The sequence below is a fragment of the Phacochoerus africanus genome, chromosome 14 (genome assembly GCF_016906955.1).
Source record: "Phacochoerus africanus isolate WHEZ1 chromosome 14, ROS_Pafr_v1, whole genome shotgun sequence".
Classification (NCBI taxonomy): domain Eukaryota; kingdom Metazoa; phylum Chordata; class Mammalia; order Artiodactyla; family Suidae; genus Phacochoerus; species Phacochoerus africanus.
This window is the reverse complement of record NC_062557.1, coordinates 34,382,776-34,410,079: the sequence shown is the minus strand read 5'-3', so window position 1 is coordinate 34,410,079 and position 27,304 is coordinate 34,382,776. Positions and strand designations below refer to the sequence as shown.

Genomic DNA, 27,304 nt, shown 5'->3' with positions numbered 1-27,304 from the left:
AGCCTCCTTTGTGGATGAGGAAGAACTCGGCCAGCCTCGGATGGATGTTCGGTGAAGCCCAGAGCTCAGAAAAGAAAGGCTCTGGCCTGGCAGGACCCTCGCCAGCCCCTCCACCTGGCTGGGTGATGTCCCCTGGCCTGGGTCCTGGGGCCTCTTGGCAGAACCATGGAGCAACTGACACCCCTCCCGCGGCCGGGGGACCCCAGAAACATGGAGCCATGGGCACTGCCCGCCTGGCAGAGCTGGACTCCAGGCCAGGGGGGCGAACCCGGAGGTGCATCCCCAAGCATGGCCGATACTCTGGCAGCTCTGCATGTGGGAGAACTGAGGCCTGAGGAGAGCCCTGAGCCTGAGGGAGCCCGAAGCCCTGGGGCTGTGGGGGGCATTGAGCCCAGAAGAACAGAAACTGGGCTGCCTAGCCCGGGGCCTGGAGCCTTGGGGTCCAGACCCAGCTGCCAGAGGCTGGATGACAAGGAGCTGGAGGCTTCCCCTAAGGTAAGGGAAGTGGACGGTGGGGGTCTGTGCACTGGGGGCTCTCACCATGCCCTCCAGCTTGGCCATGATTTGCAACTTCGCTGTCTACCTCTCTTCTCCTGTCTGTCTGTGGGTCCATCTCTGTGCCTGTCTGTCCTCCCTCCTTTGGGCAGGAATCTCAGTGGCTCCATTTTTTTTTTTTTTTTTTTGCCATCTGTCTGTCCTTCTGCCTCTCTGCTTCTCTACCTTGAATCCTCTGCCTTCCCCCTCCCTCTGTGAATCTCTGACAGTCTGTCTGTCTGTATCTGTCTGTCTTCTCGACAAGTCTCTGTCCTTGGGGGCTGCAGGATCCTGGGGGTGGGCAGAGGTATATGGTGGAATCAGAGTCCAGAAGAAGAAGCAGATTCAGGGGAGGGGGCTCAGCTGAGCCAGGGAGGACAAGGTTTGGGGTGGGTATGAGTGGCTCCTGTAGATGATGGAGGGACCAGGACTTTGGGGGACTCAGGTGGCCATGAGGAGACTGGAGGGGTGAGGATGGGAGCTTGAGCTGGCCTTTCCCAAGAAGAGAAGGAGGGCAGGGATGGAAAACACGGGGGACTAGCAGAGGGTCCCAGAGTTGCAGGGTGGCAGTGTCAACAGGGAGGACGAAACGGCCCCTTCTCCTGGGCCTCCCGTGCTCCCCTCTGAAGGCCTGGGACGTGAGGGAGAACCTTGCAGTCTCCAGGTCTCCTTGGGCTGTGGAGAGGGAACCGCATCCCTATGAGGCTCTGATCCCCATGGGGTAGGCGGCGGCGGCGGTGGGGGGGGGATTCCCGAGGCACCTGTCCTTTCCCATGCCAGGGCAAGCTGAAAATGGGCTTTGGGGACCAGCCCAACCTGGAGCTGCTGAGGGCAGTGGGGGAGCTGCAGCAGCGCTGTGCCATCCTTAAGGAGGAGAACCAGATGCTGGTGAGGCTTGGAAAGTGACTCCTGGGTCGTGGTTGGAGCTGGGAGGGAAGCCGATTCAGACATCCCAGCCTTCGCCATTCCATGAACATCCCTCCAAGTGGGAGCTACACGGGGCCGACATGACCCCCAGACCCAGAGAGGGTGAAGCCCTACCTAGAGTGGCTGAGGACCTCACTGTGAGCCCAGGACTGAGCTGTTAGGATCGGGTCTGGGCAGTGGGGGGCGGGGGGCGGGGGTAGTGTGTGCTTCCCACATGCCCCAATTCTGGCTGACCCCTTGTCAGAGGAAGAGCAGCTTCCCCGAGACAGAGGAGAAGGTGCGGAGGCTGAAGCGGAAGAACGCCGAGCTGGCGGTCATTGCCAAGCGCCTGGAGGAGAGAGCCCGGAAGCTGCAGGAGACTAACCTGAGGGTGGTGAGGATGGGAGGCCACTGATGGAGGCTGGGCGACCAGGGAAGAGGGGCACCAGGGCTGGGCCTGAGGGAGCAGGGCTTGGAAGCCACGGACTCTGAGCACGTAGGACTCTTGGCACCTAGGAAAGCAGGATCCCAGGGGCTGAGGTGCAGCAAGGGCAAACGCCAGCCAGACTAGGAGGCTGAGGGTTTCTGGAACTAACAGGAGGGAGGGAAGGGCTGGGCGGGGAGTTCCTGAGCAGGCAGGGAGCTGATTCTGGATTACCACGTGTTGGTGCTGACTGCAGCCTCCTGCTGAGCTCATCTCTGGGTGCAGAGCTGGTGGGGGGCAGGGATGAAGACCCATCACCGTGGCAGCCCTCAATTAGCAGCATCCTTTGGGCTGAAACTAGGATGGGGAGTTAACTCTTTCACTCCTGCTCCGGGATTGCTGGGATGGGGTCAAGTGAGGCTGAGAGTAGAGCCAGGGTAGATCCGGACACAGGGTGGAAGCTGAAGGCCACACTTCTAGGCTTTCGTTCTAACCCCTCCTTTGGGAGGAGCTGAGGAGTGGGAGAAGTGTCCCAGCCCTCAGATGACCATTGGCCTTACCCCTCCTCTGGCCAGGTGAGTGCTCCCATGCCCAGTCCAGGGGCCAGCTTGGAGTTATGCCGGAAGGCCCTGGCCCGTCAACGAGCCCGGGACCTCAGTGAGACAGCCAGCGCCCTGCTGGCCAAGGACAAGCAGATTGCTGCCTTGCAGCGGGAGTGCAGGGAGCTGCAGGCCAGGCTCACGCTGGTCGGCAAGGTGCGAGGAGGTCCCGGTCACCCCTTCCAGCTCGCCCTACACAGGGCCGCCTGCTTGGCAGTGTGGGATGTGGACGAGATGTTAATGAGATGCAAATGAAGCGAGAAGGCGGAGGTTGCTGGGGAGTAGGTTCCCTTGGCAACGGCCCAGGTGGGAGCGGGGAGAAGGAGCCTGAACCGAAGGGGGTGGAGCCATGAGTCCCAGACCTGGGAATTTCTGGGCTCCAGGCTTCAGGCTGCCTGCCGGTAGGTCTGGCTGTACGAATCCACACATAGCTCACGCTGGTGTGAAGAGATGTTCACAAGGCATTTAGCACAGTGCCGGGCACACCGTGAGTGCCCAGTAAACGAGTTCCTGGGAATGTTTGCACACAGGCTAGCGGAAGCATGTGGCTGTGTACGCATGCACCTATGACCAGGCATGTATGCATGGGAGGGTGTGCACGTTCCCGCGCCCCGAAGCCCCTCCACCCAGGCGGAAGACGGCCTCTGCTGGGGATGACGTGGGGCGGCGGGCAGGGTTTAGGCCCGACTCCTCTCCTTGTCCCTCGACTCTAGGAGGGCCCCCAGTGGCTCCACGTGCGAGACTTCGACCGGCTGCTGCGCGAATCCCAGCGGGAGGTGCTGCGGCTGCAGAGGCAAATCGCCCTCCGCAACCAGAGGGAGCCTCCCCCACCGCCCCGGCCCCCGGGCCCCGCAGCCTCGGCCAGAGGAGGGGCGCCCGCCCCCGGGGCCCCGGGAGAGGTGAGCACCGGCGCAAGGGCAGGTGTATGGAGATGGAGGTGGGAGCGGCTCGGGGATCACCGCCTGCACCTCGCTCAGAGCCCTGACGACGCAGCGGTGGCGTGGGCACTGCGAGGGCTGGGGGACTGTCCCCATCCGGGCAGTCGTACCTGCGCTGCGCCCGGGGGGCTCGGGGTCCACCCTCCGCAGCCCTGCAGCCCGCGGGCCCGTCCGGCCGCCCCCGCCGCGCCGCCAGTGGTACGGCCCGGCAGCAAATCCGCGGTTGCCCTGGCAGCCGCCCGGGGCCCAGCCCGCGCCTCCGCCTCGCCCCGCCGCCGCCGCCGCCGCAGCGCGGGGACGCCCCCTTCAGCGCCCGCCTGGTCCGCCAGGCCAGGCCCGGCCACCCAGGGGCGGCGGTGTCCACCCCGTCTGCAGGTACGGGCGACCCTCACTGGGCGCCGGGCTTAGGTGGCCCCTGGCCCGAGGGCTAGGGACCCGGCTCCGGACCGCCAGAACTTATAGGTCTGGCTTCTCTCCATCCTCTGTACTGGGCAGCACCTAGATCCACCTCCTTCTGGGCAGAGGGGAAGGGGAAGAGACTTCCTAGCCACCAGGCCTCAGGGTGTGGGGTACCTCTTGCTCAGATTTCACCCTTCTGCCCGGCCCAGGGAGGGAGATGCATCGGCCTTCAAGACCTCTCCACCTCTAGAGTTTGCATGGATAACTGGGACGCGTTCCAGTGGGCTTGGGGGAAGCTGGGAGGAAGCTCTGACGGGTCTTTAGGCTCTAGGCCAAGCCCAGATTTGGTGGATCCATAACCCTTAGCCCTGGGGACACTGCATCCCTGGGGGCCCAGGCAGCCTCCTAGTTCTCTGCCAGTCACTGAAGGACACCCGGGACAGTTATTGAGTGCAGGGCAGGCCTGGTAGCTAAAAAGGGAAAGCTTTGGCCTGGATAAGGGACCCATCTCCCAGGGCGCACATGGGTCTCAGGATCTCAAAGCACTGTGTCTGCAGGACACAGGGGTGCAGCCCCTGCACTTCCGCATCCGTGGGAGGTGATGGCATGGGGTGGGCAAACAGTCCCCCCCCCGGGGGGGGGGTGGGCAGGGATCTCTTTGCTGACTGTGAGACAGGCTGGGCTGGGGGCAGGCTGCCCTGAGGCCCTGTTCTCAGGTGCCAGCCCCCTGCCCCTGGGCATTTCCAGGCCACGCCCCAGGAGGAGGTGGAAAACCCACCCTTGGTCCTAGGGGAGCCAGAGAAACAGCAGAGGGTGCAGCAGCTGGTAAGTCCCAGGTCAAGGGCTGGAGCAGACCCGTTGTGGGTGGCTGCCTTCTCACAAGAGGGGCTCCATGCTGACCCCACAGGAATCGGAGCTCAGCAAGAAGCGGAAGAAATGTGAGAGCCTAGAGCTGGAAGCCCGGAAAAAGCAGAGGCGATGTGAGGAGCTGGTGAGCTCTGGAGGGGCTCGCAGAGGCCTGCTCCTCCTGCCCTGGGGCCGGGCAGCCAAGTGGTGGGCTCCCCCTTAGCCCTGCCTCCCTGTGCCCTCCCTCCCTTTCTGCAGGGGCCTCCTTTCCTGGCTGCTGCAGGTTCCAGGTGGGGGAGGGAGGGGTCCTCTGTGTGGGGAGGAGGAGTCGGGGCGCTGGGACCCTCCCCAGAGCTCCTCTGGTCTCTCAGGAACTGCAGCTGAGGGAAGCCCGGAATGAGAATGCCCGCCTTGTGGAGGAGAACTCTCGGCTCAGTGGGAGAGCCACGGAGAAGGAGCAGGTAGCGGCTCTGCCCAGGTCCTGCTAGGGCCCTGGTCCCCAGGCAAGGGGCTTTCTCCCCCTTCCCTCCACCCCGCACCACTTCCCTGGGCTAGAGGATGAGGCAGACTCTCCCCTCGCCCCTGCTGCCGCCACAGTGAGGATGCTGGGGGGACCAGGCTCACACACTCAGCTCCCTGCCACTCCCCCCTCTCCAGGTGGAGTGGGAGAATGCGGAGTTGAGGGGGCAGCTCCTGGGGGTGACACAGGAGAGGGACTCGGCCCTTCTCAAGAGCCAGGGCCTGCAGAGCAAGCTGGAGAGCCTGGAGCAGGTGCTGAAGGTGAGGCGGCCGTGTGTACGTGGGGGGAAGGTGTTGGTTCCTGGCACAGGGAGAAAGCCCAACCGTGGAGTCCACCCTTGACGGGGCACTGGGTCCTAAGGCCAAGTCCTGGTGCTGCTGGCCCCTTTCCTTCTCTAGCCTCAGTTTCCTTTTTAGCAGAGAATATCCAGAGCCTATGGGGTCTGAGACTCCCTCACCTTAGATCTTCTACAGAAACAGTAGAGCAGGGCTCCGGCCTTCATGCAGGCTCTTGCATTTCAGCACATGCGGGAGGTGGCCCAGCGGCGGCAGCAGCTGGAGGTGGAGCATGAGCAGGCTCGCCTCAGCCTGCAGGAGAAACAGGAGGAGGTCCGGAGGCTGCAGCAGGTGGGGGCAGGGTCTCAGGGGTGGGTGGGGGGGCAGAGTGGGGGAGGGGTGGTAGGCTGCCAGACCCCAGCTTGATCCTCACTCATCCAGCGGGCACTTACTGAGACCCCATGGTGTGCCAGGCACTAGAGGGCCCATGAGGGGCAAAGACCAGGTCCATCAGCAAATAAACAATCCACGAGTGAGACGATCCCAGTCAGTGATGAACGCAGTGGGCAAAGTGAACAGGGTGCCGTGACGCTGCATGGTTGGGATGGAGCGAGGGGCCTCTTTAGAGAGGTCGGCAAGGAAGGCCTCTGATACCTCGAGGGCCGGAAAGAGCCAGCTCATCAGCACTCTGATCAGTGAGGCCCCCTCCGTAGGATGAGGATGGACAGAGCGGCAGGGGTGGACAAGAGCCGGATCACAGGAGGCCTTCAAGGTCATGGGAAGAGTTTGGATACTCTGCTCTCTGAGTGGTTAGAAGCTGTTGAAAGGTCCCGAGCAGAGAGGTGCATGATCTGATTCATCATTTTAGGGGATCTCATGGGCAGCGCTGTGGAGAATGGAGAAAGGAGTGGGCGTGGAACAGGGCAGTCAGGTGTCAAGTGGCTGCAGGGGTCCAGGTGTGAGAGGGCATCTGGACTAGGGTGGGGACAACACAGGTGGAAACAAGTGGACAGATTCGAAATATATCTTGGGGACGAGTCGACAGGACTCACTCTGAGGTTACAGCTGAGGCCCTGGTCTTTCGCCCGTTGGCTGATGAAATGGTGGGCGGGGCTTTTCACTCTCCCAGAGTCAGGGATGAAGGGCAGCCGATCTGCAAGGCAGGGCAGCCTGAGTTCTGAGTTCTGTTTTGGCCAAGGTTGGGTTGTGTGTTAAAAGTGGAGCTGTCCATCCACGGCTGGATTCATGAGTCGAGAGTCATGGGGAAGGGGGTCTTGGAGAGCTTTTGGAGTATTCAGTGTGTCTGGCTGTGTGACTAGATGGGACCCTTTGGGAGAGAGTAAAAGCAGGCCCAGCTCTGTGGCACCCAAACATACAGAAGGGGTGGATGATGGGCAGGCAACGAGAAAGAGAGAGAGAGACAGACAGACGGACAGACAGACAGAGTTCCCATGCTGGCTCAGCAGTAACGAACCCAACTGGGATCCATGAGGTTGCAGTTTCGATCCCTGGCCTTGCTCAGTGGGTTAAGGATCTGGTGTGGCCGTAAGCTGTGGTGTAGGTTGCAGACGTGGCTGGGATCCCGTGTTGCTGTGGCTCTGGTGCAGACTGGCAGCTGTAGCTCTGATTCGACCCCTAGCCTGAGAACCTCCATATGCTGTAGGTGTGGTCCTAAAAAGCAAAAAAAAAAAAAAACCAAAACCAAACAAACAGAGAGAGAGAGAGATAGGAGGGAAACCAGAGAGATAGGAGGGAAACCAGGATGAGAGAAGCAGTTAGTTTCAGGCCCTTCTCCTTGACCTTGTCGCCTTCTGGCCCAAGGGAGCGGAGCCCTCAGCCCCCTCCGGCCCCCACCCTCCTCCCCTCCCCTCCTCCTCTTTCTTCTCTCCCTTCTTCCTGCCCTCCTCCCTTCCGCCAGGCTCTATCCCACCCCCCGTCCCTCGTCCTTCTCCTCCAGCATTTTGCCTCCTCCCACCTGTAGGCCCAGGCAGAAGCCAAGAGGGAACATGAAGGGGCTGTGCAGCTGCTGGAGGTAGGGTCCCTGGAGGCGGCCGCAGCTCTGCCAGCGTGGGGGGAAGGCCGAGAGGTCAGAGAGAGATGGCACGGGCTGCGTGGGCGTGGGCGTGGGTGGTGTGGGCTTGAAAGAAAGGCCCTTACATGCTCTAGGGCTGGGGGGACCCCCTCCACCACTGGCCTATTTCTCAGGTGAGGGCACAGCTGACCGGGGGTTCCTGGGTCTCGTGGCAGCAATTGCCCCCCCCCGCCCCCTGACCCTCCGCCACCCACCTTTAGAGGCTGCCTTTTCCCAGAATTATCCTCCCTTTTAGCACCTGCTTAACTAGTGCAGGGAGCTGACGGGCTGGTGGGCTGTCCGCCTGGTCCCCCCTCCCCCCCATTCTGGGAAATGACCCGCAAGGTAAGGGTTGTAACGTTCCCTCTGTGCTTTCCTTTCCTGCCACAGTCTACCCTGGATTCCATGCAGGTACAGCCTCCTGATCCCTCTCCTCCCTGGGGGGGTCCCCTCCCCAGCACCTCTCCAGGCTGGCTGAGCGGCACCTCCTCCCTCAGGTCCAAGTGGTTCCGACTCTCATGTCCAACGACAGGGGGGGTGTGATTGGCAGCAGACCTGAGATACCGTAGCTGGGCTGGGACTCCCACAGGACGTGGGGGCTGTCCCCGCCTCCCAGACCTGCCACTGTACCTGGCAGGCACAAGGCCTTCTCGCCTCTGAAACCTAGTCGCTCAGCCCATGAGGAAGCTCAGCACCAGTCTAAGCTATGATCCCCTCGATGGGGCCTCTCCTGACACCTGAGAAAAATTCTTGAGAATTGGCTCACTCCTGTCGCCAAGATGTCCCTAGCTCCAGTGTGGGATCTCTCTGGGGACTTCTCTGAGGGCAGGGATTTGGGTCAGTGACTGTGGGAGATTGACAAGCTGAGGAGCTGAGAAAGCTCCTGAAGTGTTATTGTAGTGGGGGTGGGGGTGACCCCTTCTCCCCTAGAAAGCAGCCACCAGCAGGAAGTGCCACTGCCTGGGGCCTGACCCTGTGCTGCATGAGGCAGGGTTGGGAGTGAAGAAGCCCCACAGCTCCAGGTCTTTGTCTGCCAGCCACACACACTTCAGGGCCATGGGGCAGCCAGGCTGAGGACTGGTGCCCAGGCCTAGAGCTGGGCAGGTGTGATCTGAAGCCTGGCGTCGGGTGGTGGGGAGATGGCATGGGCTGGATCGGGCAGCTTTGCTGGGCTTGGGGGCTCATGGTGGGTCTTGGCCCAGGTCCGGGTTCGAGAGCTGGAGGAGCAGTGCCGTAGCCAGACTGAGCGCTTCAGCCTCCTGGCCCAGGAGCTCCAGGCCTTCCGCCTGCACCCGGGGCCCTTGGATCTGCTCACTTCTGCCCTGGGCTGCAATACTCTTGGGGACCGCCCGCCGCCCCCCTGCTGCTGCTCCACCCCCCAGCCCTGCCGGGGGTCCGGCCTCAAAGGTAAGGTGGAACCTAGTGACATCAGTCTGGAATCCCCAGGCTTGGGGCTTTTGTACAGAGCACAGTGCAGGGTCAGCAAAGGCAAGTAGGTGACCCAGAGCCACACAGCCAGTTAGAGCCAGGTCTGGCTCGAACCAGACTCCAGTGGGGAAAAGACGAGCCCATGGGAGTGGCTCTCCCAGAGTCTGGCCCAGGCATCTCGGGCTGCTCTTCGCCCCGCTCCAACAAGATGTCTGTGGTCACGGCGGGAGGTGGGCACGAGGAGTCGGTAGCGGGCAGGATGGGCTGGTGAAGAGCCATCAGTCAGATGTGGTGGTCCCGGCTCCGCTCACTTAACAGTTGATGCTGCCGCTAGATCCCCGAGGGCCGTGTGTCCTAAGTGGTGCATCCGAGCACCTGATCGAGCTGCTCTGAGGATCCTGTGAGATAATACATGTAAATCACCTCTACCTCCACTTAGTAAGTTTCCCGTGTTTCTCTTCTTGGAGGGAAACTTGGCCACGGAGGGCCTGACCCCTAGATCCAGGAGGACCCTTGGTTCCTGGTCCTTCCTCAGGCCACAGCCCTCAAGCCCACCTGTCATCTTCTCTTTAGACTTTGACCTCCCGCCAGGCTCCCCAGGGCACTGCACCCCAAAGTCTTCCGAGTCTGCCCCTGCCACTCTTGCTGGGGTCCCCCGAAGGACGGCCAAGAAGGCAGAATCTCTCTCCAACTCCTCTCGCTCCGAGTCCATCCACAACAGCCCCAAGTCATGCCCTACGCCCGAGGTCAGTGCCGGGGCGGGACCTGGGGTCTGGTTCTGCCTCGGGGAAGGCGGGGCAGCGGGGCGGGGGCCACTCTTCTGGAGTCCCCAGGAGTTGGCTGTGCACTGGCTCCTGTTGAGGGGGGTCCCAAGTGGGGCCAGGCCCAGGGAGAGAGGGGTCTGTGGATTCCTCTGGGTGGACAGGGGGTACAGGGGGGGCCGTCCCTGCTCTCCAGGGCCTGCCTGCAAGCCCTCCCTCAGGGCTGCCCGGCCCCACCCCTCTGGGGCCCAGAGAGGCCCCAGAGTGGCCCCAGAGTCCTGGGCTGGATGGAGGGAGACACTTTGGCGCCAGGATCCACATAATGAGGCCGTTCATGAGAGTGTCTGTAGCCGAAGCAGGTGGTGTGAGAAGGAGCACAGGTTCCGGGATTCAGATCCCAGCTTTGTCTTACACAAATCGCTGACTCTTTCTGAGCTTCGGTTTCCTTGTCTGGATTTTGAGCTAATAAACCTGCTTCGTTAAGGTTGTTGTGAGGATTACATAAAAAACTAGGACAGTTCCCCCTACCCCCCCCCCGCCAATTGTGGGACACACAGTAGATGCTTAACATATGGCTGCTATTAATTATTATTACCAAGTTCTTTGGTATCATCACAACTTTTCTGATCACTTCCTCCCTCTCTCAACCTCCCAAACCCCAGACAGTGGGAGGGGGGAAGGCAGGCAGATCAGGGGCAACCCTGCTGTCCAAGGTTGTATGAAGTGGTAGAACCCAGCCCAGCCCTGGTGTCTACTGCCCCCTTGTGGGCTAGCACGGTGGTGCCGGCTTTGGATGCTCCTGTTTGCACCCTCTGTGTGCTCCGCGCAGGGACTTAGCCCCTTCTGCCTCCTGGCCTCCAGCTCTTTACTGACAGAGCACTTTGCTGCATTTTTATCTTAAGGAGGCAAACTGTCATTGGACACCCATGCCCCCCTGGTGTGGCTGGCCCCCTGTCATGGGGAAAGTGGTCTTATTTACTGGGCTGGTACAGTAGAGGCCAGGCCCAGGGAGGGATCCGGACTATCTCCACTCCCTCCACCCAGGGCGTCCCCGGTCGGCCAAGCCCTGCTGGCTCAGGTGCTGATTTAGAAAACATCGGGGCTCCTGGCCGCTGGCTCTATCCAGCATGTGCTCAACTTCTCCGAATGACGGGTCCTCCTGTGTCTGCTTTGCTATTGGCCCTGAGTCCTGGGGAGGACTGGCCCTTTCTGTCTGCCCCCAGGTGGACACAGCCAGTGAGGTGGAGGAGCTGGAGGCAGACGGAGTCTCCCTGCTCCCAGCAGCACTGCCCGAGGGCGGCGGGGGAGGAGCCAGGATCCAGGTCTTCCTAGCTCGCTACAGGTGGGCCCCTCACCCCTGCTCCCTATGCCCTGGGCATCTGGCTTGTATGGGAGGGAGGGGCCGGGTGCAGAGATGGTGGGGCTGGGGCAGGGATCCAGGTTGGACCTGTCGCCTTAACCTTGTCGGTAGGTGGGCGCAGTGAGTCCTCCGTTTGGCTAAAGGTGGACGACCACCTCTCCATAGAGGGCAAGGGCGCCGGGGGAGGGGAGACAGGATTCGGAGGCAGGATGTCACTGTCCTCCTCCTCTGTGCCACCCCCGCCCCCAGCTACAACCCCTTCGAGGGCCCCAATGAGAACCCAGAGGCAGAGCTTCCGCTTACCGCTGGCGAGTACATCTATATCTATGGTAACATGGACGAGGATGGCTTCTTCGAAGGTAGGAGGGTTCATTCTGTCCGTTCCCCTTTGTTTTTCTTTTTTAGGGCCTCCCCCACGGCATATGGAAGTTCCCAGGCTAGGGGTCGAATCGGGGCTACAGCTGCCGGCCTGCGCCAGAGCCACAGCAACGTGGGATCCGAGTTGCGTCTGCGACCTGCACCACAGCTCATGGCAACGCCAGATCCTTAACCCACTGAGCAAGGCCAGGGATCAAACACGTGTCCTCATGGATGCTAGTCGGGTTCGCTAACTGCTGAGCCACAGCGGGAACTCTGGCTTTTTTTTTTTTAATGAAAAAAATCAGAACACCAACACCTTTTTGGGGGGAGGGGGGCAGTCAAAACATAAATATTAACTAACAACACGTGACTAGAATGTGAACTATGCCACTTGGGGTAGATTGAAAGGCATGTAGACACCTGGGGGTAGGATGCCCTGTTCCTATTCTTCATGATACTTTAGCTAAGTGACACCTCATCCCTGTCTGGTCCCGCCTGGGCTGCCCTCAGTGGCACGAGCTTCAGGAACCTGAGACTGACCCTGGCCCAGGCCCCAGCACCAGCCTTTCAGGGCTGTAGATCTGCTTAGCATGATGGTTCCTACTGCCAGCATTGCACCCCTCGGAGAGACTGCTTATGCTAATTTCCTCGGGCTGCCTAACAACTTCCCACCAACTGGGCGGCTCAAGACCACAGAAACGTCCTCTCCCAGTTCTGGAGGCTGGAAGTCTGTAGTCAAGGGGTTGGCAGGGCCACGCTCCCTGGGGAGGCTCCAGGGGCAATGCCGTTCCTTGTCCCTTTCAGTCCTGGCGGCTCCAGGTGTTCCTTGCTTGTGGCCGCATCACCCCAACCCCTACATCTGTAGTCACATTGCTTTTCCCTCCCCCCTCGGTGTTTCTCCCTGTGTGTCTCTTCTAAGGACACTTGTCATTGGATTTAGGACCCACCCCGATAATCCAGGATGATCTCATCTCAAGCTTCTTAACTTAATTGCACCTGCAAAGATGCTTTTCCCAAATAAAGTCACACTCACAGGGTCCAGGGTTTAGGATGTGGACATATGTTGGGGAGGGAAGATTTTAACCCACTGCAGTGCTTATATTATCTAGTTTATTGAATGTCTCTTTTGTTTCTTCTTCGAGTCCCCCCCCCCCCCCCGCCTTTTTTTCCTTCCTATAAGCAGAGAGAGAGGCTGCTGGGGAAACTCATGCCCTCTTGCAGCCCAGGCCTGTCTTTACCCACCTTCTGCCCTAAGGCCTGGTCATTGCTCCCCCTTTCTCCCAATAAAGTACACCTGCTGCCAGCTTAGCTGTTCCCTGGGAATCATTTTCCTTGTCCCAGTTAGCTGTGATGTGACAGGCTGTGTGTCCCATTTCTTTGTTCCTTGACACCTCACAAACAACAACAAATTTCTTCCCCCTCTTTTTAGGGCCTCACCCACAGCATATGGAAGTTCCCAGGCTAGGGGTCAAATCAGAACATATGGAAATTCCCAGGCTAGGGGTCAGATCAGAGCCATAGCCACCAGTCTATGCCATAGCCACACCAGAACCAAGCCACGTCTGCGACCTACACCACAGCTCACGGCAATGCCGGATCCTTAACCCACTGAGTGAGGCCACGGATCAAACCCCCATCCTCATGGATACTAGTCGGGTTCATTACCACTGAGCCACGATGGGAACGCCAACAAATGTTTTATAATACTCTTATTGGAATTCCCATTGTGGCTCAGTGGTTAACGAATCCGACTAGGAACCATGAGGTTGCGGGTTCGATCCCTGGCCTTGCTCAGTGGGTTAAGGATCTGGCGTTGCCCTGAGCTGTGGCGTAGGTTGCAAACACGGCTTGGATCCTTCATTGCTGTGGCTGTGGTGTAGGCCGATGGCTACAGCTCCAATTAGACCCCCAGCCTGGGAACCTCCATGTGCCGGGGGTGCGGCCCTAGAAAAGGCCCCCCCCCCAAAAAAAATTACTCTTATTGCCACCTGTTTGGGGGGACTGGCACAAAGTAACAGAACTTAGCTTTGGTCTCTGTCTGGACTGTCTGTCATGCTCCTAGATCCAGGTATGTCGTGGGTCGCCCTCCCTTTAGAACCCACAGGGGACTCTCTTTCTCAGGCAGGTACATCTTTTGTCGCTAAACATTCTTTCCCTTACCTTGACCGGAGGAGACTTCCCTCTTCCTTTGAGGGTGTCTGTTTTCTGTACAGGGAAGTCGAGGGGCGCCTCTGTCCTTACTCCTCAGGCCTGTGTAATGAGACAGTTTTCAAATATCCAGAAAAATTAAAGAAGAGTACAACAAACACCTATGTACGGGCCACATAGATTCAACAATTGTTAACATCTTGCCATAGTTGTTTTTTCCATAGGTAGGTTAAAAGAGAGAAGCAAGAAAAAAATTTTTCTTTTTGACTTTTTAGGGCTGCATCTGCAGCTCATGGACGTTCTCAGGCTAGGGGTCGAATTGGAGCTACAGCTGCCTGGCTACACCACAGCCACGGCAACGCGGGATCCGAGCCGCGTCTGCAACCTACACCGTAGCTCACGGCAAGACCAGATCCTTAACCCACTGAGCAAGGCCAGGGATCGAACCCTCATCCTCATGGATACTAGTCAGGTTTGTAACCACTGAGCCACGACGGGAACGCCAATAAATGAATTTAAAAGCAAGTTGTAGACAAATATTTTACCAAGACATAAAATATCTGGGTGTTTATGCAACACCTGAGAAAAATGAACATTTTCTTACATCCTTGCAACATCCGCATCACCTGGGACCTTGCCAGAAATGTAGAATCTCAGCTCCACTTATGCTGAGCCGAGTTAGAACCTGCATTTTAGAAAATCTCCAGGTGATTCACCTGCATATTAAAATTTAAGACCTATAGGAGTTCCCATCGTGGCTCAGTGGTTAACGAATCCGACTAGGAACCATGAGGTTGTGGGTTCGATCCCTGGCCTTGCTCAGTGGGTTAAGGATCTGGCGTTGCTGTGAGCTGTGGTGTAGGTCGAAGATGCGGCTCGGATTCTGCATTGCTGTGGCTCTGGCATAGGCCAGCAGCTATAGCTCAGATTGGACCCCTAGCCTGGGAACCTCCATATGCTGTGGGAAGCGGCCCTAGAAAAGGCAAAAAGACAAATAAATAAAAAAATAAAATAAAATAAAATTTAAGACCTATAGAACCACATTTATTTAAGAACCGCATATGCTGAAGTCCTATAGAACCACAATACTGTTACCACACCTATGAAAATTAATGATCACTCCCTAATCCAGATCTTGACTGCTCTTGCCTTTCAAAAGCGCCGACAGGTTAATGTCGAGCTGAACCAAAGGCTTACGGTCACCTGCTAACCATGGCTGAAACGCATTTATTGGACTGGTTTCTCTCTCCCTCCTCTCTGCCTGCCCCTCCCCTGCCCCTCCCTCTGCCAGGGGAGCTCATGGACGGCCGGAGGGGCCTGGTCCCTTCCAATTTTGTAGAGCGTGTGTCGGACGACGACCTCCTGACCGCCCTCCCTCCAGAGCTGGCCGATCTGTCCCACAGCTCAGGCCCCGAACTCAGTTTCCTGAGCGGCGGCGGGGGTGGCAGCAGCAGCAGCAGCGGTGGCGGGGACCAGAGCAGCGGGGGCCGCAGCCAGCCCAGACCAGAGGAAGAGGCTGCAGGGGACGAGCTCAGTCTGAGCCCCCCGCCCGAGGGCCTGGGGGAGCCCCCTGCGGTGCCTTACCCCCGCTGCCTGGCCATCCTTAAGCAGCTGGCCCACAGCGTGGTGCTGGCCTGGGAGCCACCTCCTGAGCATGTGGCGCTGCGAGGCTACCACGTCTGTGTGAATGGGGAGCTGCGGCAGGCCCTGGGGCCCGAGGCGCCCCCCACGGCTGTGCTTGACAACCTGGACCCGCGGGCGGGGCCGTTCCGTGTCTCCGTGCAGGCCCTGACCAGTCGGGGCCGCTCAGACCCTCTGCGCTGTTGCTTGGTTTTGGGGGCCCGGGCCGGGGTGGTCCCTAGCCAGCTGCGAGTCCATCGCCTGACAGCCACATCTGCTGAGATCACCTGGGTGCCCGGCAATAGCAACTTGGCCCATGCCATCTACCTCAATGGGGAAGAGTGTCCCTCTGCCCGCCCCAGCACCTACTGGGCCACCTTCTGCCACCTGCGGCCTGGTACACTCTATCAGGTCCAAGTAGAGGCTCAGCTCCCACCTCGAGGGTCCTGGGAACCCGGCTGGGAGAGGCCGGAGCAGCGGACTGCCACCTTGCAGTTCACCACACTCCCAGCAGGTATGTGGCCCTGGGGGCACCTGGAGTGTGTAACACCCAGAAGGTCAGGCCGGATGGCGAGTGGGGGAAGGGGAGGCTGTTGCTGCTTGCATTTTTAGGGAAAAGGCAAAGTGGGCTGTTATCTCAGGCGACGCATTAATGGGTCTAGTGCCCCTTTCCCCAGGCCCACCCGACGCCCCCCTGGATGTGCAGATTGAGCCGGGGCCCTCCCCGGGAATCTTGATCATCAGCTGGCTCCCGGTAACAATTGATGCGGCTGGTACCTCCAATGGCGTGCGGGTCACCGGCTATGCCATTTATGCTGATGGGCAGAAGGTACGGCCTGGGGACTCTGCCCACCCTTATCCTGGAGGCAGGACAGGGGGGTCTCTTCTCGCCACGCTCAGAGGCCTAGTCTCCCTAGCTGGGCACAGAGCTGCCTGGCCCCTGGCATTTGGGCAGCAGATTGGTTAAGGGGATGGGCTTTGATAGCAGGGGCCTGGGATTCGAAAACCGTTGCACCCCTGAAGCCACGTGGCCAGGAGGCTTCGATGAGCTAAGGGCGTGCCCAGAGCTCAGCCCAGCACCTGGCATCATGCCAGTCGCCCTTGATGTTGTGGCATCCTCGCTCTTGGTCATCTCAGCCTCCCTTTCCTGTCCTATGTCCCCCTCCACCCTGCAGGTCATGGAGGTGGCCTCCCCCACAGCAGGCAGCGTGCTGGTGGAGTTGTCCCAGCTGCAGCTGCTGCAGGAGTGCCGCGAGGTGGCCGTGCGCACCATGTCAGCCCACGGCGAGTCGGCCGACTCCATCCCAGCTCCCATCGCCCCGGCCCTGGCGAGGGCCTGCTTGCCAGCCCGGGTCTCCTGCCCCTCACCCAGGCCGGGCCCGGAGGCCAGACCACCTCTTGCTTCAGCCTCCCCGGGGCCTGCAGACCCCAGCTCTCCCCTCCGGTGCCCTGGTCCCCATGGAACTCAAGACCCCCCTGGAGGCCCCCCAGCAAGCCCTTCCAGAGAGACACCAAAAGGAACCCAAGAGGAGCCCCCAGCATCTGGCTCCCAGGTACCCTGCTGGGGGCGGGGAACAAGTGGAGGTGGGGAGAGGGGGCTGAGGCTGGGGGCCTGCCTCAGTGCCTGCCATTCCAGGAGGAAGCTGGGCCCGCTGTGCTGGGTGCCTCAGGCGACGGGCAAGCCGGCGAGCCAACCTTGGGAGAGCGAGTTCCTGGCCCTGCAGCCTCCTCCCTGGTCAAGGAGGAGGCTGAGCGGACCGCAGGAGAGGCCCGCCCGGCACCCGGCTGCACCCAGAATTCATTGGCCCAGAGGCTGCCCGGTGCTGAGGTCTGCCGTGGAGGAGACCCGGGGTCCGGGCTGAGGCCCAGGGCTGAGGTACGGGGCTGGGGACACCCTGGGCCACCTCCAGGAATCAAGGTCCTCCTCCCTGCCTCAGCCAGCCCAAATTGGGTGGCTTCTTCTGCTCATTCGGTGCTCTGCTCTGGCTCTGGTCTGTGCTGTGTCTCTGGCTGCTTCCTTGTCACTTTATCTTCCCAATTCTTTCCTTTGGGGCTACCATCCTTCTCTGTCCCCACCCCGCATTATGCAACCTCCCTCACCCCCTCCACATGGGCATGACCCTCACCCTCTGCAAGGGACCCTGTGCATTCTGGCCGCGGCTGATCCTGCCACCTCTCCCTGACCTCCCCTCTCTCCTCCTTGGTCTCCCCTCTTGCAGCGGGAGGACCCAGCAGAGCTCGGGGTGCGTCTGGGGAACTCCCTTGTGGACCACGGCCGTACCTCAGATCTGTCAGACATCCAGGAGGAAGAGGAGGAGGAAGAAGAGGAGCTAGGCGTCAGGACTTGCTCCTTCCAGAAGCAGGTTGCTGGCAACAAGTGCAGGGAGAATGCAGCCAAGGTAACGGGGTGAGGAGGGGCCGGTGGGCCCTAGACCTCAGGTTCTGGGGGCCTCTACCCCACATGTCAGCAGCTAACTCCAGCTGCCACCGAGTGCCAGAAATCCTCTAGGCATGTGGCCTGGGCCCTGTCTTGAGCAGTGGATAGAAAGTGGCTCAGGCTTGGCCTCTGCCTTCCTGGAAAGAAAGGGGAAGACGAGGCACTCTTTTCTGTCGCTTCTGTTCAAACCCACCAAACACAGCACCCTGGGCATCAGAGAGCCTCGTATGGGGAGCTTCCGGGGAGGGTGTGGGAGGCCTCCTTGCTCTTCCAGACACCGCCTGCTCCCTGATGCTTCTGCCCCTCCGGGGCTCCCCGAATCCATGCAGCCTGATCTTGGATGTGTTCCCTGATTCTTCTTCAGGCTCTGCCCTGGACATGCTGTGTGGCTTTGGGCCAGCCTCCCTCTCTGGTCCTTCCTCTTGGAGGGAAACTGAGGAAGGGCTATGGGTTACCTGAAAGCCCTGCCCTCCTTTGAGGGCAAAGGTCGCAACTCTGTCCTTTTCCCACGGACCTCTCTTCCCTGCCGCCCTCCCCCCTCCCCAGCCCCAGCCTGACCCCTTCTGTGAGGCTGACAGCGACGAGGAGATCTTGGAGCAGATCCTGGAGCTGCCCCTCCAGCAGTTCTGCGGCAAGAAGCTCTTCAGCATCCCTGAGGAGGAGGAGGAGGAGGAGGACGAGGAGGAGGAGGCGGAGGACGAAGAGGACGAGGAGGACGAGGAGAAGGAGAGGCCAGGGGCAGGCTGTTCTCGAGACCCCGGCCCGCCGGAGCCTGCATTGCTGGCACTGGGCTGTGACAGCAGTCGGCCCCGAGGATCTGGCCTGTGTCCCTTGTCTCCGGAGCCCCCCAGGGCTGGGGACCGCCTGGAGGACCTGCCTGGACTAGCTGGTGGAAGCAACTGGAGAAAAGGAAGTGGGTCCCCTGAGAAGCCCGTGAACCGCAGGCGGTCCCCAGATCCCCGTGAACATTGCAGCCGACTTCTCAGCAATGGCGGGTCCCAGGCCTCTGGACGACCAGGCCCAGCTCGGGAGAGGGGCGGCCCTCCTGTGGGCGAGGGCAGCAGGGCTGGACCAGAGGCAGGTGGGAGAGGGCGCTCGGCCCCTTCGAGGAGGTGCCCCCGTGGCCGGGCCCCGGAATCAGGCCTGGCCAGCTGCTTCTCCCCCAAGTGCTTGGAAATCAGCATCGAATATGACTCTGAGGACGAGCAGGAGACGGGCGGCGGGGGCATCAGCAGCACCAGCTCCTGCTACCTCGGAGATGGGGAGGCCTGGGGCACAGCGCCCCTGGGAAGGCCCAGGGGGCCTCAGAAGGCCAATTCAGGGCCCAACCCCTACCCACGCCTCCCAGCCTGGGAGAAAGGGGAGCCAGAGCGGAGAGGCCGCAGTGCAACAGGCAGAGCCAAGGAGTCACCCTCCCGGGTCCGTGCCCTCTCCCCGCCCTGGGCAGCTCCCTGCCTGCTGCCGCCTGGTGGCCCTGCTTGCTGCCCACCAGCTGCTCCCATTCCACGCTGCCGCCTCCATCAGCAGAGGTGGGGCTGGGCCTCTGGGCTCCCTCACCTGCCTCTTCCCACCCACATTCCACTGCTTTGCTGCTTCTGCCAATTGAAACCGGGATGCACAGTGTTCTGTGGCCATGAGTCGCCAATTGCCGCCCGCCAGCCCCCCGCCTTTGGGCAGGATGGCCCTTTCCTCCGCTTAGCTAGTTATATCTTCAGGACACTGACTGTCATGTCCAGCATCACTCCACCCCGACGCCGGGAAGAGGCCCTCCTCTCATGCTCCTCGGCCACGTCTAAGATCTAACCTTAGTCCCTCTACTGCCCTCATCTAAGGTGGCTGGAGCCGGGGGCCTCCCTTCCTGTGCTTCCTCCTCCCATGGGGGTGTCTGAGGTCTCCAGTGAGGTTGGGCCACAGCTCCAGGAGAGGAATGTGTGTCCCTGCTCCGCTGTGCCGCTTACGCTGATGGGGCAGAGCTGGGGGGTGCGCTTGCAGGGTCCTGCCCCTGCCGAGGTGCCCGCCGGAGGAATGGTGTGTCACTCCTGCCATCTGTGGCCTTCTCTTTGCAGGCAGCAGAGAGCGGGGAGTCCAGAGGGCAGGACGGCTCTGGGCGGAGGGGCCCCCCATGGAGTGGGGGCCGGGCCCCCAGACCAGGCTCCACAGAGCTGGGTAAGCCCCTGATGCCAGGGTCCTGGGCTAGGCTGAGGGGGCTTTCCTGCCCCCTTGGCCAGAGCTCATTGCCCCTGGTCTCTCCCACAGCACCTCTGAGGAGCCCTCCAGAAGAAGCGCTGGCTTACCAGGACCTACCCGTCAGGCTCTTCGTGGCTCTGTTTGACTATGACCCCGTGTCAATGTCTCCCAACCCTGATGCCGGGGAAGAGGAGCTGCCCTTCCAGGAGGGCCAGATCCTCAAGGTGGCTGCCTCCCTGTTGGGGCCTCCTTTTTTTTGTTGTTGTTTGTTTTTGCCTTTTCTAGAGCCGCTCCCTCAGCATATGGAGGTTCCCAGGCTAGGGGTCAAATCGGAGCTGTAGTCACCGGCCTACACCACAGCCACAGCAACGTGGGATCTGAGCTGTGTCTGCAACCTCCACCACAGCTCAGGGCAACGCCGGATCCTTAACCCACTGAGCAAGGCCAGGGATCGAACCCGCAACCTCATGGTTCCTAGTCGGATTTGTTAACCACTGCGCCATGACAGAAACTCCTGGGGCCTCCTTCTTCTCTTCTTTCCCGCAGTGGAGGTATCCTAGCCACCCATGGGTGAGACCATAGCTTCTAGAGCCAGATGATGTGGGTTGGGCCTGACTCTGCCCCTTCTAGCAGGTAACCTTGAATAGATGATCTGAATTCTCTGACGTCATGGATAAAATAGAGATAATGTTAGTGTCCCAGGGTTGTCTTCAAAATTAAATGATTCAATACCCGTAGCGTGCTGAAACTGCCTGGCACAAAGCACAGCATGATAACTGGTGCTGTTAACATTATGGGAGTTCCCGTTGTGGCTCAGCGGGTTAAGAACCTGTCTAGTATCCATGAAGATGTGGGTTCAGTCCCTGGCCTTGTTCGGTGGGTTAAGGATCTGGCATTGCCACAAGCTGCAGCACAGGTCACAGATGAAGCTCAGACCTGGCGTGGCTGTGGCTGTGGCGTAGGCCGGCAGCTGCAGCTCGGATTCAACCCCTGGCCCATGAACTTCCATATGCTGCATGTGTGGCCCGAAAAAGAAAAACAAACAAACAAAACCCAACCGGAAAAAAAAAAAATTACAGTTTTTATCATGCCACCAGTAAAAGGCAAAACATTGAAGGCTTTTGGCTATTGCCCTGAGCTCAGGGAGCCCTAGCTTGGGGTGGCCTGGGGGAACGGATGCGTCGATCGTGGGTAAAGATCATATGGAAAATGGAAAGGGCCGTTTTCTCTCATCTCTCAGATCCTCATTCTCGGCCGTTTCCTCCTATGTCCTGTCCCGCAAAATGTCGAGCATTCTTCTCTGGTCCCAAGTATAGTGCTGGGGGCCCTGCGCCTGGGGCGTAGGGAGCAAACTGAACTGGCCTCCTGAGACCGCTGGTCCTCCTCACCCCCAGGTGTTTGGGGACAAGGATGCCGATGGCTTCTATCGGGGTGAAGGTGGCGGCCGGACGGGCTACATCCCTTGCAACATGGTGGCCGAGGTGGCTGTGGACAGTCCTGCAGGGAGACAGCAGCTGCTCCAGCGGGGTTACTTGTCCCCAGATGCTCTCCTTGAGGGTTCAGGTACGACCTGCTCCTGTCCCTCACCTCCCACCACCCCAGGCCACCTCAACCCCAACCCCACCCCCAAAGCAATTTGTATGTCTGGAGAGGCTGAGGCATGTCATTGATGCAGAGCCTGGCAGAGCCACTGGGGCCTTCAGAGACCCGGGCCGGTGCAGCCAGAGCAGTGAGCCTGCCACACGGAGTGGGGGTCTGCTGCAGAGGGCACGGGCTGTGTATTTTGGATCCTGGAGGTCGGGGGTGGGAGAAGAATTCCCCTTTAGAGATTTCAGCACGGAAACACTGGCACAGCCCAGGGAGGGGACTCTGGAGTCACTGTCCCATCTCTCTCCCCCGCTTGGGTGTCTCTGTAACATCTGCTTGCCTTTCCGGACCAGGGAACGGTCCCTTTGTGTACACCACAGCCCGCACAGCTGGGCCTCCCCCCAAGCCCCGCCGCTCCAAGAAAGGTGAGTAAGACTTTCTCCCTCGGGGGCCTGTGAGGTTGCGAGGTGGGTGCTGGGCTCTCTGGGGAGGCGCGTGTGAGTCTTGAGCGGGTGAAGGGAGTTGGATCTTCCCCCACGGCCACCCCTCTGTGGGGAGCTTCATTCTAACGGGGGTGCGTTCTAAGTGGTTTGCTGGGACCTCTGTTCCTAAAAGTCCCTGACTATAAATGCTGTGCAACCTGGAGCAAGTCATCCACCCTTTCTGGGCCTTGGTTCGCTGTGAAAACCAAAGGGCTGGGCTGATGTGCTCTCTGAGTGTCCTTCTCCTGCATCCCTTGTGGGAGGTTGAGCATCCTGCCTGCCCTGCACTGTTCCTCCGCCCCCCACCCAAGAGGGCGGGGCTTACAGGCAGATTCTCTGGGCAGCGGAGTCGGAAGGCCTTGCTTAGCTTTGTGAAGGGGAGATTGGGGAGAGAGGTGGGGGGGTAGCCCTGCTGGCTGCCCCCCGAGGGGGGCTACATCTAGTGGAGAGGTGATGAGTGGGGGTCAGCAGGCCTCCAGTGCGGAGGACAGCAGGGGCCGGGGGAGGGGGGGTGTCCAGAGAGAGAGTCCTGAGTCTTCTGCCCCTCCCCCTCCAGCCCCCCCCCAGCTGGTCTCCTCTGCCGGCCTGAAAGCTCCCCGCTCCATGGTGGCTGCATTTGACTACAACCCCCGGGAGAGCTCCCCCAACATGGACGTGGAGGTGAGGACCCGCTGAGAGAGCCCAGTTGGGAAGGGGGCAGGTGGCAGGGCCTCCCCGAGCTGACACCTGCCTCTTGGTCTCTCCTTAGGCAGAGCTGCCCTTCCGGGCGGGCGACGTCATCACTGTGTTTGGGGACATGGACGATGATGGTTTCTACTATGTGAGAACTTGGGGGTGGGGGTGGGCCCAAGAGGGCTCTCCCTGAGCTGGGGAGGGGGCATAAGTGAGGGTTCCTGATGGGAGCCTGGAGGAATGGACCATGACAGTGACATCGAGCCCAGGCTACTCCACCCAGGCTTCAGGGTCAAGGGGGGTGGGGCTGAGGGCTCTCCCGGTCTCAGTCTCACCAGCATCTCCTCCCCAGGGGGAACTGAATGGACAGCAGGGCCTGGTTCCATCCAACTTCCTGGAGGGCCCGGGGCCTGAGGCGGGCGGCTCAGACAGGGAGCCCGGAACACTCCAGGCCGAGGGTCAGGTCAGTGAGGCCCTGGGCTCCCAGCTCAGCAGTTTGGTCTCTATGCCACTGGTGTGGTGGGGGGGACAGGATGGCGTTGCAGGAGGGGTGCAGTGGGCTGGGATCCAGGTATGCCCTGTGCCCAGGGTGGAGCTGCGAGCTACTGCCAGGGGGAGCCCAGCCAGGGTGGCTCTGTCCCTGTTCCCACCCCCCACCCCAGTGGGGTGAGGCCGAGGCCTTGATCCCCAGCTCATCTGACCCAGCTGACCACACCCCAGGCCAGTGCAGCTGAGCTGTGGGAAAGGACCCTGAGCCTCCCACCCCTCTAGCAGCCCTCCCCCCTGCTGCGTCTCCCTGTCTCCCAGGTGCCTGTTAAAGCCAAATGCCCAGGAGTTCCCATCATGGCTCAGCGGAAATGAATCCAACTGGGACCCATGAGGTTGTGGGTTTGATCCCTGGCCTTGCTCAGTGGGTTAAGGATCTGGCGTTGCCGTGAGCTGTGGTGTAGGTCGCAGACGCGGCTCGGATCTGGCGTGGCTGTGGCTGTGGCTGTGGTGTAGGCTGGCAGCTACAGCTCTGATTCACCCCCTAGCCTGGGAACCTCCATATGCTGCGAGTGCGTCCTTAAAAAAAAAAAAAATGCCAGATGCCCAGCAAGCAGAGCTCCTGAGTGGGTGGAGTACAGTTAAGCTCCAGGCCCCCAGGACAGGGAGAGGGCGAGGGGGCCAGGCCCCCGCTGGAAAGTCCTGGGCCTCCATCTGCAGTTGTTCCAAAGGCAGGGGCTGTGCAAAGCAGGACCAGCCCTTGTGACCTGGTGACTGGGTGGAGAGCGCGCCGTCTGTCCGTAACCCCTCTCCTCTCTTTGTTCCCTGTTCTTCAGAGAACGAGGAGGAGAAGAGTCCAGTGCTAGATGGAGATAGATATATGTAGAGAGAGCGACATGTAAGTGGGGACTGACCCCCTATGTCCATGTCACCTGACTCCTTGCGTCCCTGTAATCAGACAGTGCTCCTTTGTCTCGGACACTGAGCTGACCCGGCTTTTCCACCTTCTTCCAGGGGACAGAGGAGGGAGATTAGTCCTTCCCCTTGCCTCACTCTGGGCAGTGCCAGCTGCCACAGGAGTACATGTCATCTTAGTGTATAATGTTCCATATTAGATGATTCCTCCTATTCTATAGCACGTGCTGCTTATAGAATATTATGTGACATCTGTATTATGGCTCATCAGTGTATTATGATACTATATGCCTATAGTGTTATAATATCGTGATTATTATTGGTGACAGCGCCACCAGTAATAATAGCCTCCCTCATCATCGTCCCCTGTTGAGGGATCAGATGCATGGTTTGGCATCCAACTCTCCATTTTCTCTGCTGGGGGGAATGAAAGGGGTGGCTTAAATCGTTGGAATCCATAGATCACCCCAAACCACTCATCTCTGGGGCTCAGAGATAATGTTTCCCCAGCAACCCTATCCTCCAGGGAGCCCTGGGAGAGAATAAGAAGGGCCTGGGGCCTTCCAGCCCCCACCCCGGCCAGCCGTCAGCCTTGGCTGGTTGGCAGGGACTCCTGGTGCCAGCAGACCTCTTTGAGGGCAGGCTGTACCCCATCACCAGGGCTTTAGGTGGGGGTGGGCCCCAGGCTGGGCACCCGGCACCTGCCTCTGGTCTGGGCTCTGGGACTGGCTCTGCCAGCATGCCGCCAGGCTCTGGTGGAAGCAGGGGCTTGAGGAAGGGAGTGGGAGGTGAGGGGTGGAGAACACGCAGGCTGGCAAGACCTGACTGGGCTCTACCAGGCACAGGAGGTCACAGAGGGGATGTGGGAATTCAGTGGAGCGGGGGACTTCCTGGTGGCTCCCTTGTTTGCCCAGCCCCTGTTCTTAGGCCACGAATAGCATGGTCTGGGTGGGTCCATGGCAGAGGGAGCCGCTCCTGGTGGCAAATAGGACTAGGAGATGATTCAGCAAGGCACTAGGGGAGGGGGGCGACCTCCAGAGCTTGTGGTGGGGGCTGAGTACTGGCTGATGGTGAGTCCCCTCTGGTCTCCAGGGCCTCTCAGGGGTCATTCAAGGAAGAATCCCAATCTCTTCCCTGTGGGGTGGGCACTGGCTCTGCCCCCCTGAAGGCCCTGGGGCCCAGCATCATGGCCCACTCCTCCCATCTCTGAGGTGGTGCAGGAACCACCTTCCCTGGAGCATAGGGCTCCATCCAGTGTCCCTGTCCTTGCTCTCCCTTTGTTTGGGAGAAGATGACACAGGGGAGTCAGAGCACCCATCCTGAGGGTCAAGGCCAAGGGCTCGTGAGCTCTGTCAGCCCAACGTCCTGTATGGAGACCCTAACGTGAGGGGGCGGGGCTTGCCCTGGTCCAAGTGAACAGAAGCAGAACTGAGACTCCGTGTCTGTCCCTTAGGACTCCCACCTCAGTGCTCCGTCAGTTTCATCACCCGTTCACCTCTCTGAGCTCTGTGTGGGGCCCTGGCCAGGTGGTGAGCTCTGGTTCTGGATAGTGGTTCTGTGACCCGGGGGGGGGGGCCCTGCAGGCTCCTGACGTGGTGGGGGCAAAGGAGTCAGATTGGGGCGAGGGGGTGGGCCCTGACCTTGCCCCTTTTATCTCACATTCCAGGACGGGGTGGGCTCAACACAAGGGCCCCCGGCGGTGCCCCCAGGCTGGCCCTGTGCTCCTGGCCCTGGCCGCTTCCCCAGGATTGAACTAGGGGTGCTACAGGGCCCGAGCAAGAAGATGTGGGGTCTCCTCTCCAAGGGGAAGCAGCTCCTCAGGAAACTGGGCTCTGAGAAGAAGGAGTGATGCTGCGGTCCTCCCCCGCCGACCCCCGGCAGGCAGAGGGGGCCCCAGGCCCTGGGTGCACTGTCCTGGCCGCATGGGGCAGGCCCTGGATGCTTGTCTCCCAAGTGAGCCCTGTGGCCCTTGGATGGGAATCGGACTCGGTGAAAGTTATAGCTGGATGAGCCCTTAAGGATGGATCCTCTGGACGCGCATCTCCCTCTTACAGGAGGGGCACCTGAGCCCCAGCCCGAGGGAGGGCGTCGGCCCCTGCGGGGCTGAGCATCTCTGACCCAGAGCCAGGCCTGGACGTGGGACTCGTGACTCCTGGTTCACCTACCTCCGCTGGCATCCACCACGCTCTGCTAGTCCCTTCGTGGCCTCCACGCACCTGGCCCGGGGATCCCGGGGAGAAAGGGACCTGCTCCCCTCGGACGGCACCGGCCATCCCGATCATGTCTTCCCTCCCCGAAGGAAAGTTTGCACTGGATTCTGCTGCGTCCCCCACCCCCGAGGGGGCCGGGGGCAGAGCCGTGTATATATGTACATACTCAGTGCCTCCGCCCAGCTTCCTCCATCTCGCTCCCTCCGCAAGGCCCGGGAAGGAGAAAGGCCATGCCAAAGCGGGCCTGACCCCGCCCCATAGTGCTCCCCCCACCTGCCAGGCGCCCCCCTGGCCTGAGACCCGAGACCCCGGGGGGGCCAGCGGGCAGACAGCAGGAGTTGGGTTTGCCTTATTTTGCTCATCGATTCAACTTCTCTTTTGCATCGTTTTCCCTTAGACCAGGGGCTGGGGAAGAGGACAGATTTATGCAGCTATTTTCATACATTCCCTGTTCAGAGCGGGGTGGGGGGGCTTCTCCCCCGCCCCCCGCTTCCCCTCGCCCCTCCACCACCCCCCCTCAGGCTGGGTGAGTGTCTCTGCATGTTTCGTTGGCTGTGGTGGGAGATTGTTTGACGGAAGCCTGCACCCCACCTTGATCTCCAGGCGTGTGGAATGGTGGGGGCATTTGTTTAAAAAGACATTTTATTATAATAAAGTCTATTTTCACAAAACCCATGCTGCGCTCTACCTGGGATGAAGGACTCCTTGAGGGGTGGGTCACAGTGGGCTTTGGACGCCACTTTATTTATTTATTTATTTATTTATTGGTCTTTTTAGGGCTGCACCTGCGGCTTATGGAGGTTCCGGCCTACACCGCAGCCACAGCAATGTGGGATCTGTGCCCCATCAGCAATCTACACTACAGCTCATGACAACACCGGATCCTTAACCCACTGAACGAGGCCAGGGATTGAACCCGCATCCTCATGGATACTAGTCAAGCTCCTTAACTGCTGAGCCATAGTGGGAACTCCTGGGCTCTACTTTAGAACCCAGAAGTTAACATCTGCAAAGTTAATGAACAAGAAGAACCGGCAGCTCTGGAACGCTTTTCCTGGGGAGAAGGCCTGGCAGCTTCCCCAGGTCCTGGTGGCAGGGCCAGGTGTTTGGAGTTGGGGCAGGGTCCTAGAGGGAGAAAG

General features: G+C 60.2%; 1 protein-coding gene across 4 annotated transcripts; it reads left to right on the top strand.

Annotated features, from left to right (window-relative positions):
- On the top strand, nucleotides 1-26,840 carry TSPOAP1 (TSPO associated protein 1). Of its 4 annotated transcripts, XM_047757193.1 has the most exons (31): nucleotides 1-495; nucleotides 1,315-1,422; nucleotides 1,706-1,834; nucleotides 2,440-2,619; nucleotides 3,177-3,362; nucleotides 4,548-4,625; nucleotides 4,708-4,791; nucleotides 5,018-5,107; nucleotides 5,304-5,426; nucleotides 5,688-5,792; nucleotides 7,423-7,473; nucleotides 7,903-7,923; nucleotides 8,715-8,919; nucleotides 9,514-9,686; nucleotides 10,925-11,043; nucleotides 11,311-11,420; nucleotides 14,861-15,703; nucleotides 15,867-16,018; nucleotides 16,365-16,742; nucleotides 16,826-17,065; nucleotides 17,409-17,588; nucleotides 18,173-19,045; nucleotides 19,693-19,792; nucleotides 19,883-20,037; nucleotides 21,208-21,376; nucleotides 21,754-21,825; nucleotides 22,439-22,542; nucleotides 22,631-22,702; nucleotides 22,907-23,017; nucleotides 23,877-23,938; nucleotides 25,622-25,685. In XM_047757193.1, exons 1-30 carry the CDS (start codon nucleotides 166-168, stop codon nucleotides 23,904-23,906), a joined length of 5,571 nt encoding a protein of 1,856 aa, XP_047613149.1. In that variant the 5' UTR covers nucleotides 1-165; the 3' UTR covers nucleotides 23,907-23,938; nucleotides 25,622-25,685. The 4 variants fall into 4 exon arrangements, with proteins under 4 accessions (XP_047613149.1, XP_047613146.1, XP_047613148.1 ...); XM_047757191.1 differs by lacking the exons at nucleotides 1-495; nucleotides 1,315-1,422; nucleotides 1,706-1,834; ... (1 more) ...; nucleotides 3,177-3,362; nucleotides 23,877-23,938 and adding an exon at nucleotides 3,682-3,776 and having other exon boundaries at nucleotides 25,622-26,840; XM_047757190.1 differs by lacking the exons at nucleotides 1-495; nucleotides 1,315-1,422; nucleotides 1,706-1,834; ... (1 more) ...; nucleotides 4,548-4,625; nucleotides 23,877-23,938 and having other exon boundaries at nucleotides 3,184-3,362; nucleotides 25,622-26,840.
- The last annotated feature ends 464 nt before the right edge of the window (nucleotides 26,841-27,304 follow it).